Below are 19,068 nucleotides of genomic sequence, written 5' to 3' on the forward strand. Positions count from 1 at the left end.
GGCACCAAGTCTGGATTTCTAGTACCTAAGTCACCCACAAAGACAATCTCTACTATTGCCATTTCTCTCAAGCGCTGAATCCCTTGTTCTATGGTTTTCCAACGAGTTTGCTGTATATAGAGATCGTCTGCACACAGATATCTTTGTGCCACACTTCTTAGGACCCGTTCCCAGAGACTATAAGGGTCAGCCCCCCTCATCATCTCCTGGTCAATAACCGGATCGTGTGACAGGGATCCCAGATGCCTCGCTTCAGTGCCATCCAGAACTGTAGCCTCACCTGCAGCATCCCACAGACAGACTAACCAACTAATTATAGATTCATCAGGTCATCGAGTGTAATCTTTTCTCAGGCCACGAAGGTCCTTCAGGGAGAAAGGTTCACCAGTGCCTTCTGATTTTGTGTCAGTTGCTGGTCTTGAGGGTCCTTCCCCCGCATCACCATTATCATCATCTACTGGCCGATCGGTTTTGGTTTTGAACTTCATGCCTCTTGTGGCAGGAGCAACAGACACTGGCTTAGGCTCACTGTCTGGTTTGGCTGCTGGCTTAGGCTCACTGTCTGGTTTGGCTGCTGGCTTGGCTGCAGCCTGAGTGACTGGGGCAGCTGCTGATTTATTTGCCTGCCCTACAGTATCTAGCACCGTGTGATAAGCATACGCTAGGGCCCAGCTTATTGCAACGAGATTTTTCTTTTTAGAATCATCACAGCAATTCTCTTCCAGATATTTCCCTACTTCATCTGGGTTCTGAATTTGCTCACGTGAAAATTCCCAGGCTGGGGGATTGAAAAATTCCTTCAGAGTTTGTCCAGTTCTCTCCCATTCTCTACACCACTCAGGATTTCCCACACCTGAGTCTACTTCTGGGACAGGGGTCTCGTTGGCTCTTCTGGATATCTCAGCCCTCATTCTAGAGAAGCTGCAGACTATATAGAGGAAGCTTAACAGCTGAACCAGCTGTACTACCAGGAAAGTGGTATCCTTAACACTCAGGGGAAACTGGATATTCTCAAAGAGGGACATAACAGATTCAAAGAAGAAGGAAAGAAAAGGCTGAAAAGCCTCATCCCCTGCTCTTCCTCTAACAAACTGGGTGCAATTACCAATAAACTCCCAAAATGTGCTACTAGGACTGGGAGGCAGGGTCGGGCGAAGAAACCATAAGCCAAACATACCTGACAGAAACTTCAGTAGTTCTATAAACTTCCTATAAATCATTATCACCGAGCCCAGCACAATAACCATTCTAAACCGTGCCCCTCTACTGTGAAAGAGGGCAAAGACAGGTATTAAAACCTCAAAAACTTTTAGGGACCAGGTTAGGTTTAGGTTCACATGGAGGCCTCCACCCCGAGAGACATTATGTATCCAAACAACATGGCTACTGACTGCTTTATCCCAATACAGAATAAATACAACCAACAATCAGTACAGGTTTTTCCACTTTCTCTTGTCCCTGTTCAGGCGCCAAAAACTGTATGTGTCCTAGTTTAGGGCAAATCAGGAAGGAAAACTCCAAATGGGGATCTCCACACGGAAATGCCCCTCCCCACCAACGGGTCTGGGAAAAGCAAAAAAAATTCCGTGGAGAGAAGTGGAAAAAGCTGTTTATTTAACAGAAATTGAGTAATATTAAATAATAAAACCTCTTGCTGTTCGATGGGATGGTAAGTCTAGGAAGAAAAGTCCTTTTCATGTGGTGCAGCTCAGCTCGCTCAGGTTCTTATCAGTCCCTCCAGCGCTGGAAAAGTGCCGAGGCCCAGGCCCCGCTGGGCCACAGGCGTGAGCTCCCGGGGTTTGGCTGGGTGTTCAGTCCAGAGCAGGCTTGCACAGATCCAAGAAAATTGGAAAAAAACAAAGGTCCAGGGAACTCCTCTGCCTCAGCTAGCTAAAACTAACTAAAAGCCAGAGAGAAGCTCTGTCCCGCTGTCTGTCCGTGCTGCAGACACCACAGTCCAGGAGCGGGATGTGTGGGAGTGATGTTTCTCCTTAACACACTGTGCGCTTCTTCTTCCCCCTCTCTTGCTCTCAAAGCCAGTCTTAAAGGTGCAGAACTTAATATATAACATAAACCAGACGATTGGGGATACCAGTATCATGAAGTCACCCCAGGACAATATATATATATATATATATATATATATATTTAACCTGTCTGTTTCAACAGGACCTCGATCTGGGTTACTCGCAGCAGGTATTACCCAGACAAGAGCTGTACAGTTTTTTCCCTTCACAAAAACTGCTGTGCAACCTGAAGGATTAGCACAAAGCTATGAAACACTGCTGAACAACTGCAGTGGCCTGCAGTGCACCAGAACACCATTGGGAAATCAGAACAAGGACCAACCACAAGCACTCCCACAGCTGTATGGAGCAGCAGGTGGCAGCAGCATGGATGGTGCACTGGCCATCAGAATGAGCATGAACAGACCCACAGGCTGGACAAAAGACAACAGCAGATCCCGTAATTATAGATGATGTTTTGGTCATAACGAGAAATATAGTTTGGTCATAATGAGAAATAATGAGAATATAGTGACTCTGCCCACATGAAGGCTGACAGCTGCCTAAGAGCTGCCTCCTCCGAGTCTGCATCTACAGAAACCTTCAGATCAGGCAAGTAAATAAATCAGAGGGCATATCAAAACATGACAAGCCACAGCACACATGCCATTGAATTATTTCAAATTCAGACAACAACTTCAAAACCTGATTTTAGCATATAAATGATCATCAAAGACCTGCATGATGACACAGAGCAATGAGACACGCTGGGATCTGCCATCAATGGCTCAAGTCTCTCCAGGCTTCCCATGCCAGGCTCCAGCAATGATGCAGCCTCCAGCCTTGAAATGATGCCTGTCCCTTGCCTTCAGGCACCCTGGGCCAGGCACAATGCTCCTCTCTTCTGCCCTCCCCAGCTTCCTTCTCCCCCCATGCATTTTCTCTGTATGGATTGTTCAACTGCATCCAGAGCACCTCGCTTCACACCATTGCTAATGCTGTGTTTCCTCTGCCTTGAGCTGCTGTGGCTGCCCCTGACAGGCTGCTTGTCCAAATGGAACAAAAATTAGGGTCAGATCACACATACTAGGTACTAATATTTTACACATATTAGGATTTTGGAACAAAATGTATGAGTACCTTATTAAACAGTATCCAACACACTATTAATGATATTTATGTAACAGATCTGGAAAACAATTTCCAGACTTTAGCAACAGTTAAGAGATGTATCTACCTGACAATCTACAGTACTTGCATTTCATAGCAATGTAAAGGAAAAAATTCCAAAATTATTTTATTGAGTTATCATTAATTGAAACAAAGACTTTACTAAGACTTAACCAACAAAAACCTATTTTTTTATTTATTCCAAACACCAAGATACAGAAGTTTTCAAGTTTTGCATATATTGCTCCAAAACAAAATTCTATGTACAGCCCCTTGGTTCTAATAGTGCATTAACAAACACGTGTGTACCCACAGTGCAATGTTTGCTCAGTTCATCAAGGCTCCACGTTGCATTCACTTACCAGTGATTTAAGGAAACAAAAAAGTGACCTGTCAGTCTGAACAGCTGGTCCAGACTAAAAATAACCATGAGGAAACTTGCAAAAAAAGGGACAGAAATGAATCCAGGCAGAGCACAATGAAGAATCTTCCCTGAACACATAAAATACTACTCTATTTTAAATAAATATTTTCAGTCTTTATCTGCAAGGGCTTCCCCAGCACTACTGAAGGGACTGTATATTTGGGATGCAAGGCTCCAGGATCTGCAACTTGATCTACCCATGGGAACTGCCTTTTCTTCCAAACCTCCAGTACTGCCCTGAGGAAAAATAAACTGACAAGTGAAAACACACAATAAGCATACAAAAGCCATTGCTTGGGAAGAAATCCCCCTCTGGAGCAATAAGCCTGTTCAGGGACTGAGTGCTTAAATGTCTTCAGACTGGGAGCACAAGCAAGCTGTTCCCATGCAGCCATATACTGCTTTACAGACTATAACCAGGGTCCAGGTTTCTGGTCCATTTCACCTGAAAATCACCAGTTGCCTGGGGGCTCCTCTGATGCTGTTCTGGCTGTCTGGTCACCATCACCTCCTCTAGAGCTACACATGCTCAGGTACCTGACAGGAATGAGCAAAGGTATAAGAACTGGACTCACCGTCAGAGAGCCAAGTGATACTTGAAATACCATATAAGTTTTATTCCAATTGTGTTACAGAAAAGTAAGTTTCCTTTTCTGCTGTATCTACATTGTATTCACTAAATACCAACTTTTTATTATAAATCTGTGAGACAAATTATTCCCTGAACTGAATCTTGGTATAAAAGTTTTGGTTACTACCTAGAGCATCCTAACTATTTTGTTTTCTGAACGAAATAAAATATTCACCATGTAAAGACTGTAACTCCTACAATAATATTGGATATTTCAAGTTTTCATTATTCTTTGCCTGTGAATAAACACATTACAGATATATATTCCAAATTAATAATTTGTACAGGTATGGGCCTTTCCATTACAATTCTGTTTTAATGTTACCCTTTGGTAGTACCATTGCACACAATAAAATAAGGGTAACAAATACAGCTTTTTTAGGATGCCCTCTCACTGCAAAACCAGCTCACTATGTTCCACAGGGAACTGAAATCAGCAATATCTGTGAAGGAAAACTAAAGTTGCAGCCATTATTTCAGGAGTGGTGATCTGCACCTCCAAGACTCTGAACCTCTCAAATGCTCACAATGTTCCAAAGATTCTGTATAACATGACTAAACACCAGCAGCTTTGTCACTTTGCTATTACAAAGTACATAGAAACCAAAATCTAAAACTTAAGGTATAAAAAGTGACTTTGTGAACACAGACCATTTAAGATAATAACCCACTCACTGTATGCAAGGACAGCACCTCATGCATAGATCTTGAGGCTTTATTTACACAAAAACTGATTCCCAAAACCACACATTCATAGCAAGTCTTTACAATGAACACATCCAGAGTATTGAAAAAAATCTACATTTCCAAATATAACCGGAATGGCAATTATTAACAAATGGGTAGAAAATACATCACATCCATGAAAGACCATGCTGCAGTCTGAACTCTAAGTGTGGCTCCAGTCCTGTCCTGGTGACATTCTGTACTACTGCAAGGAGGGTATCCCACCAGCAACTGCTGCAGGAGGCACAGGATGGCCAGATTTAAGAGCTCAAGAATGCACATAAACACCATGTTCATGGACTTCCCAGTACCAAGTCATGTGACAATGACAGGATAAATATGGAAAACGATCATTTATTCTGAAAATAAGTGCAATCCACCTGTGACCTCCTGCTACATTTTTTACTGTAACAGAAGTGTGGGTCAGGCCACTGTTACTTGAAAACCTCCACATAACATTTTATAGTCAAGAGCTGGACATTCATACTTACTAAGTCTGAAACTGTTATAACATCTCCTAATGATTAAATACTGAGTGCTAGTATGCATAAACCAGAAGAAATAAAACATGACATGAGTCATTTAAATTATTCAAAGTTATTTACAACCCCTGGCAACCAAATTTTTTTGGCTCTTAGAACTGTTCTTCAGTGGCACAATTTTTAGTCAATTTAATGATGAAAAATTCTACCATTCTGATGAGCAACTTGTAAGGAGTGAAAATTGAGTGTAACTAATCAACCAACAGGCAACCTCTGGAGACAAGAGTATGACCTTTTCCACAGCATTATAATTGTCTAATAGACCTGAAATAACCGTTTTGCTCTTCTTTGAACAACACTTCTTCACAAGTCCCTGAAGTCGATCTGCATCCCATGCAACCAGCATGCTAATTTCATTTACAGATTCAGAGCTGCTCCCATCAGACACTCCAGCTTTGCACACAGTCACAGCCCAGTGTTCTCCAGCCTCACGTGGAGCAGCACAGTGCAATCTGCTGCACTTTGCCCAAGTCTGTTATCAGCTGCTTTATGCAATGTTTGAGCTGGGGGAGTCGAGCCAGTGGTTCTGGAGGTTGCAGCTCTCCTGTGTAATCCAGCCAACTCTCCAGAACTGCAAAGAAAACAAAAACTGTCACTCAGTTGAGTGCCACTGTCATTAAGAACTTGTAGTTCTCAGCAAACAGCTCATCTGAAGTCATAAAACAAGAATTCTTTAAATCTTTTGTAAATCTTGAGAAAGAAGTGGGTAATATTTTTAACACTGTTATTTGAGAAATCACAGAACTGAACACCTCACACAAGTTGCAAGTAACTTTTGATACATAACCAAATAATTCACATGGGGATGGGGGGAGAAGATGCTGTTCCTAGGAAAAAAGCAGGAAAGGAAAACTCTGGACAAGACATTGTGAAATCTCATGCTAAACTTCTTCTGATCTATGTCAATTCCAGGGCAAGGACACAGTGGTACAGGGAGTTAATGCCATCGAGGATGGGACTACCAGAATGAAAGAAATCTGTCATCAATATGGAATACAACTGACCAAGGCAGAACTGGGTAACACAAAATGGGGATGAAGATCAAAAGCACAAGCCAGTAGAGTGCTGCACAAAGAAAATGAACTCTTGCTTTAAAAAGCTTCAGTAGGAAACAAGGAGCAGAAGACAAGTCAAGTGACAGTGTAACACACTCACAAGGAAGGTGGTCAAGCTGGATTATGATGATTTCTGGGGATGTTGACAGTATTGCAGATGAAGACTGAAGCCTTGAAGATAGAATAAATACACCTCTACCAAGAGCAGCCACTGCCACCAACCAGATCAACAGCTGAACTTTACCCATGGGCAGCACCTGCTGCAGAACCAGCAGCATCACTCACTACTGATAAATCCCACCTTGAATTAAGCAAGTTCCTTGCTCCAAGCAGCAACAAACTGCACAGACCCATGCTCCACAGCAGGTACAAAAAGTCTAACTTTTGGGAACCAGAGTTTCTTTAGGCAGTACAGCCCTGACTGATCTTCACTACCTGAAATAGCCCTTTAGCTGTCCAACTTTTCAGTACCTTACAAAGAGAGGACTTGTACTTGGGCAGAAGTTGGATTCCCCTGCAAGTAAAGCTGCTGTTGTAACCACTACACAACCAGTGGTCAGACTTAACGAAGTAAAGAAGAACTATCCTGAATCATTTAATGCAACACAAAGGGCTTATAAGTTTTCCATTACTATGAAAATCTTAAAAAGACATTTAAATGAAGAATCTGGAAGAGAGAGGAAAGGATAAGAGCCTTGTGCACTGAAGAAGCCACCCAGAATGGGCTAACATAGCCAGTGAGGCCCAGAAGAACAGAGAAATGCAGACATACAGAAGAGTTTTGGAAAATTACAAAAACCTAAACCCAAAAAGACACAAAGATGTTCCAGTACAACATCTGATGCAAGTATTTAGAGACAGCCTAACTAGAACTTGTTCTGTGAAATTCTGCTCTTTGTTTTAAAATCCACACCCCACATCAGCAGTATGTCTTGGGAGATATGATAATGGAACATTCATCTCTTTGTAGGTCTGAAGAAGTAAAATTCTGGTTTTGAACATGTTTTGAACCAGTAATTCAGTTAAAAAAAAAAGTTATATTTTTAAACTAGAATAACACTACTTACCATCTAGCTCCTTCTCAATGAAATCCATTCTGTGTATGACTTCATCTTGCAGAGATTCCACGTGAGCTAAAAGATTGAGCTGCCACTGCAGCTGCGAGCTCACAACTCCTTCTTTGTCTTTTTCCAGCAATTTCATTTCAATAGCTTCCTCTGGAGAGACTTTCTTAGAGACAGACTCTTTCACCTAGCAGAAAAATGCATATTAAATATTTCTTACAGTGAAACAGAACTGGGGAGCTGAACTGCCCAAGTCCTCCCAGTCCCCCCCCAATTGCTCAAGTCATCCTAGGCCAGTGAGTGGGAGACACACAGACCATATACAGATACTAAACTGGTTTGAGCATGAAGATCTAAATATAAACAAATTTTCATAGGTATTTTGCTAAAAGCTTTTGGACTTCACAAGCATCTGGTTTTCTGAAGATAACATATACATGCCACTTTTCATCTGTACGACCCGGCACTGAATTTGTGCATCTCGGGGAATGCTGAAGCTGTTTTTCACCTGACAGTAATCAACTAAAGAGCAAACAATTCAGGAATGAAAAGGGATTTTTCCTTAAGGAATCTAAATTCTACTAAAACTTTCACTGAACCATCTCCAAACAAACATTACTACTCCTTCCAGAACTTGACTACAAAATCAGTAGTGTTCATTCTACTCCCCTACTTTTCTCATTCCTCTGCTGAAATATGAGCCTTTAGAAAAAGGCTCTTTTAAACTGAAGAACTAAAATATTTGCCTTTCTAGGAAACATAACACAATCTCAATAGACTGACAGAGAAGTTAAAAACAGCAAATTACAACTTACATATGGATGAAGTAAGAGCCATACCTTTATCTAAAAAAAAGGGAGCTCAGTATTCAATGGAATCATAAAATTATACAATTGTCTAGGTTGGAAAAGGCCTTTAAAACACCTGCCATGGGCAGGGACACCTCCCACTATCCCAAGTTGCTCCAAGCCCTGTCCAACCTGGCCTTGAACACGTCCAGGGATGGGGCAACTACAGCTTCTTGGGTAACCTGTGCCAGGGCCTCACCACCCTCACAGGGAAGAATTTCTTCCTAATACCCCATCTAAAATCTAGACTTCTTCATCTTAAGGCCATTGCCCCTTGTCCTGTCACTCCATCCCTTTTCCAAAGTCCCTCTCCAGCTCTCCTGGAACCCCTTTAAGCACTGGAAGGGGCTCTCAGGATCCCTGGATCCTTCTCCAGATGAACACTCACAGCTCTCCTAGCCTGGCTCTAGAGAGGTTTCATTCATTTCCCAGAGGGTTTTCAACATTTTTCAGCCCACATTTAATAGGAAATGGTACTAACTAACAGAAGCAAAAATTTTGCATTGGGGAGTAGAAAGGCCTCTACTACGCTGACAGGGCTGACAATGAGAACCAAGCATTGAAAAGCTAAACTTGAAGTGCTCCAGTAGGAAGAATATACAGGACTATTCCATGGTGATCAGTCTTAAAAAAATCACTTCAGGCTGATACCCCTTTTTTTCCATCTTGAACTGCTGCCTGTTTTAGAACCTAAAATTAATTTAGCTATTAGAAGGAACATGGAAATCAAGATGGAAATAATTAGAAGTTGGCCTACCAGTGTATTTGGTAGTATTATACATGCTTGGCCTGTTCTCTCTCTTTGCTTTTAATTTAAAACATGAAAGAAAGCAGCAATGAACTACCAGTGGAACATAATGCATGGTCCACACTTTTCAAATTACTTGAGGTCAAGAAGTCAACCTAGATTTTTAAATTATAAAATGAAGGAGCTGATCACATTTATCATTTTAGTTGTTACTGACAACTTAAATTTAACATTCTAACAGAAAAACAAAGACAAACAGACCAAAAAGTATTTAAAAAGGCTGAAGTTTGCAGGTTGTTAGGCAAACACAGGCTCTTTGCCAGAGAGGGTTATTTTAACAAAAATACCTTTGAGTAATTGTGTTTGGATTCATTTTCAATCTTGCATATTTCTTGGTCCAGATTCCAGCCAAACCTCTCTGAGAAGGTATCATCCCCATTTTCCCTTATTCTATTTACTCCGTCATCCATGGCTGAACCTCTTGTTTCTACAACCAGCCTCTGCTCTATGGCAGGGTAGTAGGCCCGAGGCTTCTGGTAACAGTGTTCACTTGTAATGTAAGATTCCTCCACAGAAGGAATTGTTGAAGGTTTCTCAACTGTCCCATTCCAAGTTCTATAACTTGCTGTCTCCTCTTTGCAACAGTTTTCCTCGAAATGAATGATGTGTTTTGTATGGATTTTTTCATCCACCGTGATGTGCTTCCATGGATGACACCAAAGCTTTAAGTCAGGGTGTTCTTTATTTCTGTTCAAACATAAAGAAGTAAACCACCCAATTTAAATGCCAAAGTGACTAAGCAAACTATCCTCTTACATCAATAAATTAAGAATAATTAAACAGTAAAAAAAGCCAAGTGTTTAGATTAATAGAAGACTTGAAGAACAAGCTGCAAATAGACACATACAACTCCTCATCAATGTTGGTCCTTCATGGAACATTTTGCTTCAATATTTGCAATTTATTAACAGTAGAAATTAATTTTAACTGGAATATTTTTAGTCAGGAATGGTAAAACAACATTGTAGCAGTGTTCCAACCTGTTCTTAGAAAAATTCTTATTTTAATTGTCTTCAAATTGACTAATCCATTATTTATTCCAGCAGAAGGGGCAACTACAGATATCATATTATTCCAGATATAACAAACAAAAGATTTCAAGTGAGCATTATAACCCATGCTCTTCCTTGTGTCAGGCATCAAAACGGCAGTAAAAGGAGAACAAAGCAGAATGCTATCTTCAAAGGGCTGGCAGCTCAGCTGCTATGGGCTGCAGGAACACAGCAGAGCAAACCCTGACTCTAAAGCACCTGCACTGGGCTAAACAGAAAGGGAGGGCTTCCCTCAAGCCCCCATCTCTGCTTCCTTGCAAAAGCGGATTGACTTTTCAGCTGATCCATCTTTTCTGGCTGTTCACCAAACCACCCAACAAAACATGACCACCTGACTTTGGTAGTAACTCCTTTCTAACCCATTCTGCAGCAGCTCAGGTTTCTTCAATGTCTTTCAGAAGAAAACAGAGTGCATACAGCTGCCAAGGATGTGCTCAGACTATTTCATAGAAGCACCTTTGCCTCCAGTGCTGGCATAGCGTGGATGTATCTCCCTGGTGAACCATCCAGAAGGCATGCCTGGGAAAGTGAAAGCCAGGTGTTCATTTACCAAAGCTTTCTGCTCAAGCTCCACTCTGCTACACCTAAAGAAACTACAGTTTGCTCGGAACAGAGCAAGGGATAATTTTACAAAAGACAGAAATTTCTTCTGAAAAATGATGCACCAGTTACCTCAGGATGAAAATTCAACTGCTAATATTCAAATAACCTTTTAACTCCTGCCTGCTGAAGGTTCACCCTTCCATGGCACTGCTGGGATCCTCACCTTGGGTCTTTTGCCACCTCCTTGAAACACTGAGCAACATTCTCCTAATCTTTTCAGGCACCTGTGAAATCATCCTCTTTCTATGTGTTGATCTGCATCAACAATATAATAATTATTCTAATTCAGTAATTTTTCAAATCTCTTCTGATTTATATCATGATAAAGAAAACAGATGCTGAAACTTTTAACCAGATGATCCAAACATGACTGCCTGCACCTTACCTTTAATTAAGCTGGGCCATCACACTGAATTCAGCATGGGAGAGAAAAGGAACAAAACCTGCAGCAACAATCACACACATGCCCAGTGCTCCCTACCTCAGTACTGTCTAAATCTCAATTCACAACTGGAAAGCTTGAAACTCAAGTGTCACTCTTTAACAAAAGGCCCATGAAGTGGCCTTACAGTATTTATGTTTCTCCAAAAAGGAAAGAGATTACTTACAGACCTAACTAAAGGATCCCAAAATGCAAGAGCAAAACCCTATGTTAAAATGGCTACTCGCTTGCTTTAAGAGGTCAGTGGACCTCCTCCATCACCACAGTTTAGGGGAAAGGGTCTAAAGAATGCCAAAAGCACTTTGTTTTCCAAATAGCTGCTGCTGTGCAATTTATCAACTAATAAATTACAATTATGGAATTCCATAAATTTAAATAAATTTAAAACTGCTGGATTTGAGTTTAAAAAAAAATAAATTCAGTGATCAGAACCCAAGAGTGACTTTAAATAGGAAAATACACATTGAAAAGCAATACAAAGTTGACTAGATAGAAAAAAACCTTTTATATGAATAATTATATTATTTTCTGTATATACAGCTAAAATGACCTTTGTTCAGAAACGAAGTGCTTCAGGTTGCTGAGGGTGCAACCACTCTCCCACTGCACCAGAACAACATACTGTACCAAACAAAAATATTTGATTCCTCTTGGACAAGTTATGACCAGATTTCCTGTAATGGAGAAAGCAAGTGCTGCAAAAATGGTGCGATGGGTTATAAGTCTATCCTGTTCTTACTTAAAATCTATGTGGGTGACTCAGTAAAATCTGTCATTATTAGTTTTATTAGTTTAAACCTTTCTATACATATTGTCCATTTACACACAACCCACTTAAACAGTTTTCAAGCAGCCAAGTCCTTTCCCAAGATCACATCAGCAATTCAATGTTACAAATTCACAGAGCACAAATGCAAGTCTGCATTTCTGGTTATTTTTATACTTGCAGTCTAATTCCCGAGGAGAACATGCTGGCTGGTACTTAAATACTGCTTACTGTAATATGCTCATCTTCAGCTGCAGCCCGTGCAGGACTTCGATCACTCGCTGTACATCACCAAGCAGCTGGTGAGTGGCCACTATCTTCTTGGCATTTTGGTGGGAATAATTTTCTTCCAAAAATGCTAAGCCATGCATGTGACCATTACTTAACCACTCCTTTTCATACCAGTACTTTAAGCTGGACCTCTGACCTAAAGTGACAGTAATGAGTGAATTAAAATGATGTGTTGACATTGCTGGTAATAATTCTGATTATCTCCAGGTACTGCAACAGCTTATTTGTTCTTATCAACAGAACCAGTGAAGATCTTGTAACAGCAGACATGCTGAAGAAATGAAGAACTTGTAAAACAGGAAGCCAAAAACCTCTTCCCAACTGTAAAAGCATTCTGACACCAGCTTCCACCAAAGGACATTCACAACAGGCAGACATGAGGCTAAGAAAGCTGTATTTTTAGCAGGATATCTATCACATTGTCTAGTATAACCATGGTTATGACAGAAATTACAGTCTTAATGGAGCTCTCCGCAGACAGAAAATTGCAGAAAAAGGCAAACAGCCTCCCAGTGGTCTTGTTTTTAACATCAATATGTATTAGTACAGTTGTGCAAAAATGCATTTTGAAGGAATCAAGGATGAGGTTCTGACAGAAAACTTGCATAAGTAAAGCTTCTAATAATGATAATTCTGTCTTGAGAGATATCAATATCAACTCTTGATATTGAATATCAGCAACAGCTGAAATGGTGTTGAATGTGATAAATGCATCAATAGAAGTAACTTAAACTGCCAAACAAACAGTATTACAAGGAAAGATGCTTGCTAAATTGCAAACACACACAAAAAAACTTCATGCTATATACCTAACAAAAGTTCCCACACATCCTTTAAAATGTACAGTTACTACAGATGTTCTCAGTGAACAGCTCAGCACCTGCAGAAACAATCACATCAGCCACTGCCTATGGACAGCCCAGGCAGCAAGCCCACAAAACCAGAGATAAAACTGGAGCACAGACTGAGAACCGTAACTGCAAAAAGGTCTTCAATATAAGCAGGTTAGTTATTTAGAGGAGAAGTTGGAAAAAAAAAAAATAATAAAAAAAAAAGAGTTACTAGGCAGCAGAGGAAGACTGAGGCTGGCACTACATAGCAATCCATGGGTATTAGGTGGCATCAGAAATCACGACAGGGTAAAAAAGAATTCTGAATGCTGTACCAGCTCAACCTTCCAGGCAGATACACAGATCAAGAAGAAAGTTGAGCAGAATTTTTGTATGGTCAGAACCACTTTGGAGACATTCCTGGCCACCTGCATTAGCCCTCCCTCATTAATTTCTGCATTAGAGAAGCTGACATCCATGATGGAAAGTGGAGTTCAGTCCACAAGAATAAAATAGTGACTTTGAGAGCTTCATGGTCACCTGAACAACTGAGGTCATTTGCACTCTGAGATAAAAAGTGCTCCCTTTTGAAAAATATAACCTTAAGACACCAGACTACAGCCACAAGCAATTGTGCTACATGATCAAAACATCTTGATCATGTTAAACAAGAGTAAATATTAACAAATCTCTTAAAAAACCCACCTGACTCAAAAAGACCTGAGTAAAACAGCAATTAGTACAGTTTTTAGACAAAATTACACTTAATTTGCTTTTATTTCTAATAGAATGAGCGGTGCTGTTTTAAGTTCCAGCAGTTTAGACTGGGGAAAACTCCTAAGTAAGAGTTTGCTGAATAGCCATGCCCAGTTTTAAAAGGCACCTCTTTACAGATTCATACAGGCTATTAACTCACTTCAAGCCAAAAGGAGAGCCACTGAAAAGCCATCTTTGCAGTCAAAAAGTTGGACATATTTTCCTTTTTCAAGACAGAGGTAAAAATTAAGACCCCTCCAATGTGAATGTCAAATCTTCAAATAGTTAATGATGAACTAAACAAATGAAGCTGTAATCAGATGCTGTACAAAAACACTCGCATTCAAGTGTGATGACACAACTTCAGTTGGCGTGCGCATTTCAGTTCCATTTAAAACTACATTCAACTGACATAAAACATAAGATCTTTAATAGAAGGTGAAAATCCTAGAAGCAAGATACTCTAAAAAACCTTAAATATATTGCTGTCTCTGTAGTAAAAGTTCAATATTTAGGTGTAGAATGTCTTCACTGGAGAGAGTACAAACAACAGCAATAAACATACTACACAAATCTATGAGTTAAAGAACAAAAGAGTTGGCAGCTTTCAACAATCAATAAGCCCTTAGATCACAATCCAAATATATGTATATAAACCAAAAAGGTCTTTTCATCAGGTGAACAGAGATCCATTTTCTTGCCATTTATAACCATGGACTCAAGCCCAAACCTCATCCATTTTCACTTTCAGCAAGGCTTTGTAATCCATACAGTAGAAAGTCAGAAAATATTCCCTTAAGTGTAACTTTACCTGCTGTGTAAGATGGACTAAGACATTTAAAACTATCTGCTAAGGAGGAGAGAACACACTATTTTAATCAACTCTGACTGTGTTACCCCAGGTAAATACCAATATATAGGTTATTGTAGGTGTGTTGATTTTGCACCACCTGACTGGGGGGAGGGGGTGCTGCCACAGAGGTGGCTTCCCTGAGAAGCTGCTGGAAGCTTTCCACCATGTCCAGAAGAGCCAATCCCTGATGGCTCTGAAAATGGACATGCTGCTTGCAAAGGCTGGGTCAGTGAGAGAGGTTGGTAATACCTCTGTGATAACAGATTTAAGAAGAAAATCAAAACAAAGGCACATAGTTTTTTCTTTTGGTTTGAGAAAGGATGAGGTGAGAACATGTGAGGGAAACAACATGGTGTACAAGGTGAGTGGAGAAGGAGGGGGAAGAGATGCTCCAGGCACCAGAGCCAAGATTCCTCCGCAGGCCATGGTGAGGACCATGGTGAAGCAGGCTGTGCCCCTGCAGCCCATGGGGATCCACAGGGGATACAGAGATCCACCCACAGTCTGTGGGGATACAGAGATCCAGATGCATAGATCCACCCGCAGCCCATGGGGATCCACAGACCAACAGGGAAGGTGCCCATGCTGGAGTGGGTGGATGCCTAGAGGAGGCTGTGATCCAGTGAGAGAGAGAACCCCTGCTTCCAGGCTGGAGAAGCCTGTCCTTGGAGGACTGCACCCTGTGGACGAGTGACCCTCGCCACAGCAGTTTTGGGAAGAGTGCCCATGGGAAGGACTCACGTTGCAGCAGTTTTGGGCAGAGTGCTGCTCATCAGATTGTACCCAAGTCCAAGAGGTTTGCAGAGAACCCCCTGTGGAAGGGACCCCACAGTCTCACAGAGGAAGTACTTCTCTCCTTCAACAGTGGAAAAAAAAACTTGGGTGATGAACTGACCAAGACTCCCATGCCCTGTCTCCCTGTGCTGTTGGTAGGAAGGAGGGAGGGTTTGGGGAAGAAAAGGTGTTTTTTAGGGCTCATTTTATTTCTCATCATTCTCCTCTGATTTTGTTGGTAATAAACTCACTTTGTATCTCTAAGTTGAGCCTGTTTTGCCCTTGGAGTGTTTTCTCCCGGTCTCAGTTCATGAACCCTTCGTTAAATTTTTCTCTCCTCTGCCCAGATGTAGCAGGGGGGGTGAGCAAGCAGCTTTCAAGGGTGCCTGGTGTTTGGCCAGTGTCAAACCATGACAGCAGGTAACACAGTCAATGACAAGAGTCACTGCTGAGGAGAGCCAGGAGCCTTGTGCTGACTTTAAAGTATGCACAAGCTTGATTTGCTGGGGGAGACCTCCAGTCAAATACCCTAAGATGTGCTTGTGAGGAGTTTTTGCTTGAGCTTCCTGAGTGTTTTCTACACTCATTTGCCACAGTCAGACAGTACAATCCTTATTACAGCAAATATGTGACAGATGGTCATCACAGTGAAAACATTCTTTTCCATTCCCGTCCTTTTGTAATTCCACAATACTGAATCATGTACATTCACATAAATTAACTTTCTGAAACTGAAACTTACCTACTACAATGACAGACACAGGGGAAAAATAGTGCAAATTTTCATTGAGATAGATATAGATACAGATTAGATATAGATAAACTAGCAGATTTACTACATATATAACAAGGGTCTGTAACCTTAAATTTTGGTACCTGGAGGATCTTGGCAAACATAGCAGGTATATTTCTCAGGTATATTATCTTCCAGTAAGCCCATACAGACTCCATGCTGCCAGCACAGACATTCTTCACACTGTTCAAAGTCAAGAAGTGCACATTAATAGAAATGAAGGCTAGAGGAGCTCAATATCATCATGTCAATTAAGAAACTCAAGATCTACATATTTTAAGACAGAAAGGTTTATTAATACCCACACAACCTTCCACTTACAAGCAAATATATTACAGAATCAGACTATAATAAAATGTGAGCCCTCCCCACACATTTTTCATGTATGTTTCTTTATAATGAGAATTAAAAAGTGGAAGCACAGATCCTGGAAGGTACAAAGATTGGAAATTAAAATCTTTCATGAGATGCATGTGTACGTAACCAGGACAGCTAACAGAGCAATCAAGCTTTTTTCACCACAACAGATAATTTTTTCTGAATTCGAAAGCCTCCCCCTCAAACAGTAAACCACATACAATTATCAAATCCCAGAGATATTTATGTCACACAGGACTAGCTAGCATTATGCTTTACTGATTTTTGTATCTCTGACATTTTATCCATTTCAAAGGTAGCTCTAATACAAACCTGCAGCGCAGATGGAGTTGTATCGGCTTTTAAGAGCTTCCAACATCCTTCCAAGACAGGACAATCATACTGGCAATGACTGAATATAATTTGTATCTCTTTAGCACAGTTACACTATTTAAACTGTAATCACTGCTCTTAAAGCCATGCTGTTCCAGAGCAGTATTATAAATACACATTGTGATATTGGCATTTCACAAGTATTAAGATGAATATTGTATGTATAATGTTATAATCGCTTTTATGTCAATGCAGTCTTTTTCTCCTGCTATTAGCTAGAATTTAGGCGTAGGTCAGAAGAATTTTGGACGTTAGGTTCAGGTCCTGCCTGAGCAGGCAGGATAACCCCCAGTGAACAGATGAATGAGGCCCAGGCTACTCAACACTGCTATCAACACCACCTATGGAAGATGGAGCCCAAGCCCAAATCAAAAGATGATAAGAAAGGAATTAAAACCACAAAGTCAAGAAACATGCATGCTCTAAAAAGGCAGATGCAAGGAGTGGCCATGAAAAACAGTTCCTGGAAAAGTTTGAATATGCATGAAAGTCCATGTAGCACAATACCATATAAAGGGTGTTTCCAAGACACCAGGTGTGCTCTTGGCAGAGAGCCAAGCACCCGGCTGTTTTAACCCTTTGCTTTATTGTCTTTGTCTCCTATTGTCTTTTTGTTTATATTAAACCTTTTAAAATGTATTAGGAGAGTGAACCTTGTTTTTCACAAGCAGGGAAAAAAAATATTTACATTTTGTCATTTTCTCCTCCCATCAGTATTTTAATGAGACAAAATTTTGATTGTAGGCTACAGACCACTGAAACATGGAACAAAACCCCACATAAGAATATTAAGTCAGTTTTGATTGGAAACTGTGACATCAGAGCATAAACCAAAAGCAGAAATGTTTGTCAGTGGTGCAGGACTACAATATGCACTAAACCAAACCCTAACAAGCAACTGCAAGGAATCTCACATGTTGCTCTCATTGACCTACAAAGATGCCAACCTGCTGCTAAACATTTCATCTGTGTTCAACACCACTTTAATGCTCTTATCTCCTGCCCTTTCTCAAGCTAGGAGGGACAGAAAAGGACAACCAGACTTTGAATACTTCGCTGCATTAAATAAGTGGTCTAGGTGTGGAGGAAATAGAAGCTCTGGGAATTGAGAATGTAAAAGGTTAGGGAGAAACATGTTTTTGAAGGATGGGATCACCAATGTTTTGCCTTCCAGTATGGGTCCTAAAGCAGTTAGGAGATGCTTTCAAAAAAGAGAGACAATCCTCCTTTCACAAATTAAAGCCAGAAAAAGGTGAAAAATTTTAGCACAGAAATAGACTGTGCTAAAAATAAGAAGGGAGTTCCTAGATCTAGTTACACCTGCATCCTATAAATCATGCCATATTGCATAGGACTACACTTGGTGATTTTCCAGGCAATTTTGCCCAGAACTCTAGTGAAGAGTCTGTCCTGGGTTACAAGTAGGGTTGTAACCAAACTATGCATTCTACTCCCATCTATATTATTCCTGATGAACTGTTAACGGTGGGTCGTTTGCAAGAGCTACCAGGTGCACATCCAGGCTGCAAGTGAAAGAGGGAAATAAGGAAAAGAAGCAACCCCCTCCACCCCAATCCAGATACATCAGGCTAGTGTTTGTTTGTCTTCACAAACTGACTGAACAGTGGTAACTTACATCCAGCCTAAGGGGGTCATCTCTGGCAGTGGGCCATAATTGCTCAACCGCCCCAATGGGCAGCTATAAAGACCTAGGCCATCAAGGACTCCCCAAAATATCATATCACCTACAGGATTACATCATTCCATTGTGAAATTCCCCACCCTGGGGGAGGTACTGAGCATTCCTGCCTGTATCTGACCATAAATATTCTGTGTGCTTTGGGGATTTCGGACACCAAGACTCCTGGACAGACCTAGAGGAGA

General features: G+C 40.9%; 1 protein-coding gene and 1 long non-coding RNA gene across 49 annotated transcripts in view; one reads left to right on the forward strand and one right to left on the reverse strand.

Moving 5' to 3' along the window:
* The first annotated feature begins 2,169 nt into the window (after window positions 1-2,169).
* Window positions 2,170-12,439, forward strand: LOC147650301 (uncharacterized). Its single transcript, XR_015276926.1, has 3 exons — window positions 2,170-2,618; window positions 6,412-6,920; window positions 12,321-12,439. It is a non-coding gene; the product is annotated as an uncharacterized LOC147650301 (long non-coding RNA).
* PHF20 (PHD finger protein 20) overlaps window positions 3,346-19,068 on the reverse strand; it is a 78,360-nt gene continuing 62,637 nt past the window's right edge. For 44 of the 48 annotated variants that reach the window (XM_086852684.1, XM_086852669.1, XM_086852704.1 and 41 more), the window contains 5 exons: window positions 16,518-16,617; window positions 12,369-12,564; window positions 9,562-9,961; window positions 7,622-7,805; window positions 3,346-6,070 (listed from right to left, as the gene is read on the reverse strand). In XM_086852684.1, coding sequence (XP_086708810.1) covers window positions 5,928-6,070; window positions 7,622-7,805; window positions 9,562-9,961; window positions 12,369-12,564; window positions 16,518-16,617 — 1,023 coding nt within the window. In that variant the 3' untranslated portion in view covers window positions 3,346-5,927. Of the gene's footprint in view, window positions 6,071-7,621; window positions 7,806-9,561; window positions 9,962-11,921; window positions 12,046-12,368; window positions 12,565-16,517; window positions 16,618-19,068 lie in introns of all 48 variants that reach the window. The other 4 variants (XR_015276923.1, XR_015276922.1, XR_015276925.1 and 1 more) reach the window with 1 other exon arrangement.

The sequence above is a fragment of the Cyanistes caeruleus genome, chromosome 16 (genome assembly GCF_971803275.1).
Source record: "Cyanistes caeruleus chromosome 16, bCyaCae1.hap1.1, whole genome shotgun sequence".
Classification (NCBI taxonomy): domain Eukaryota; kingdom Metazoa; phylum Chordata; class Aves; order Passeriformes; family Paridae; genus Cyanistes; species Cyanistes caeruleus.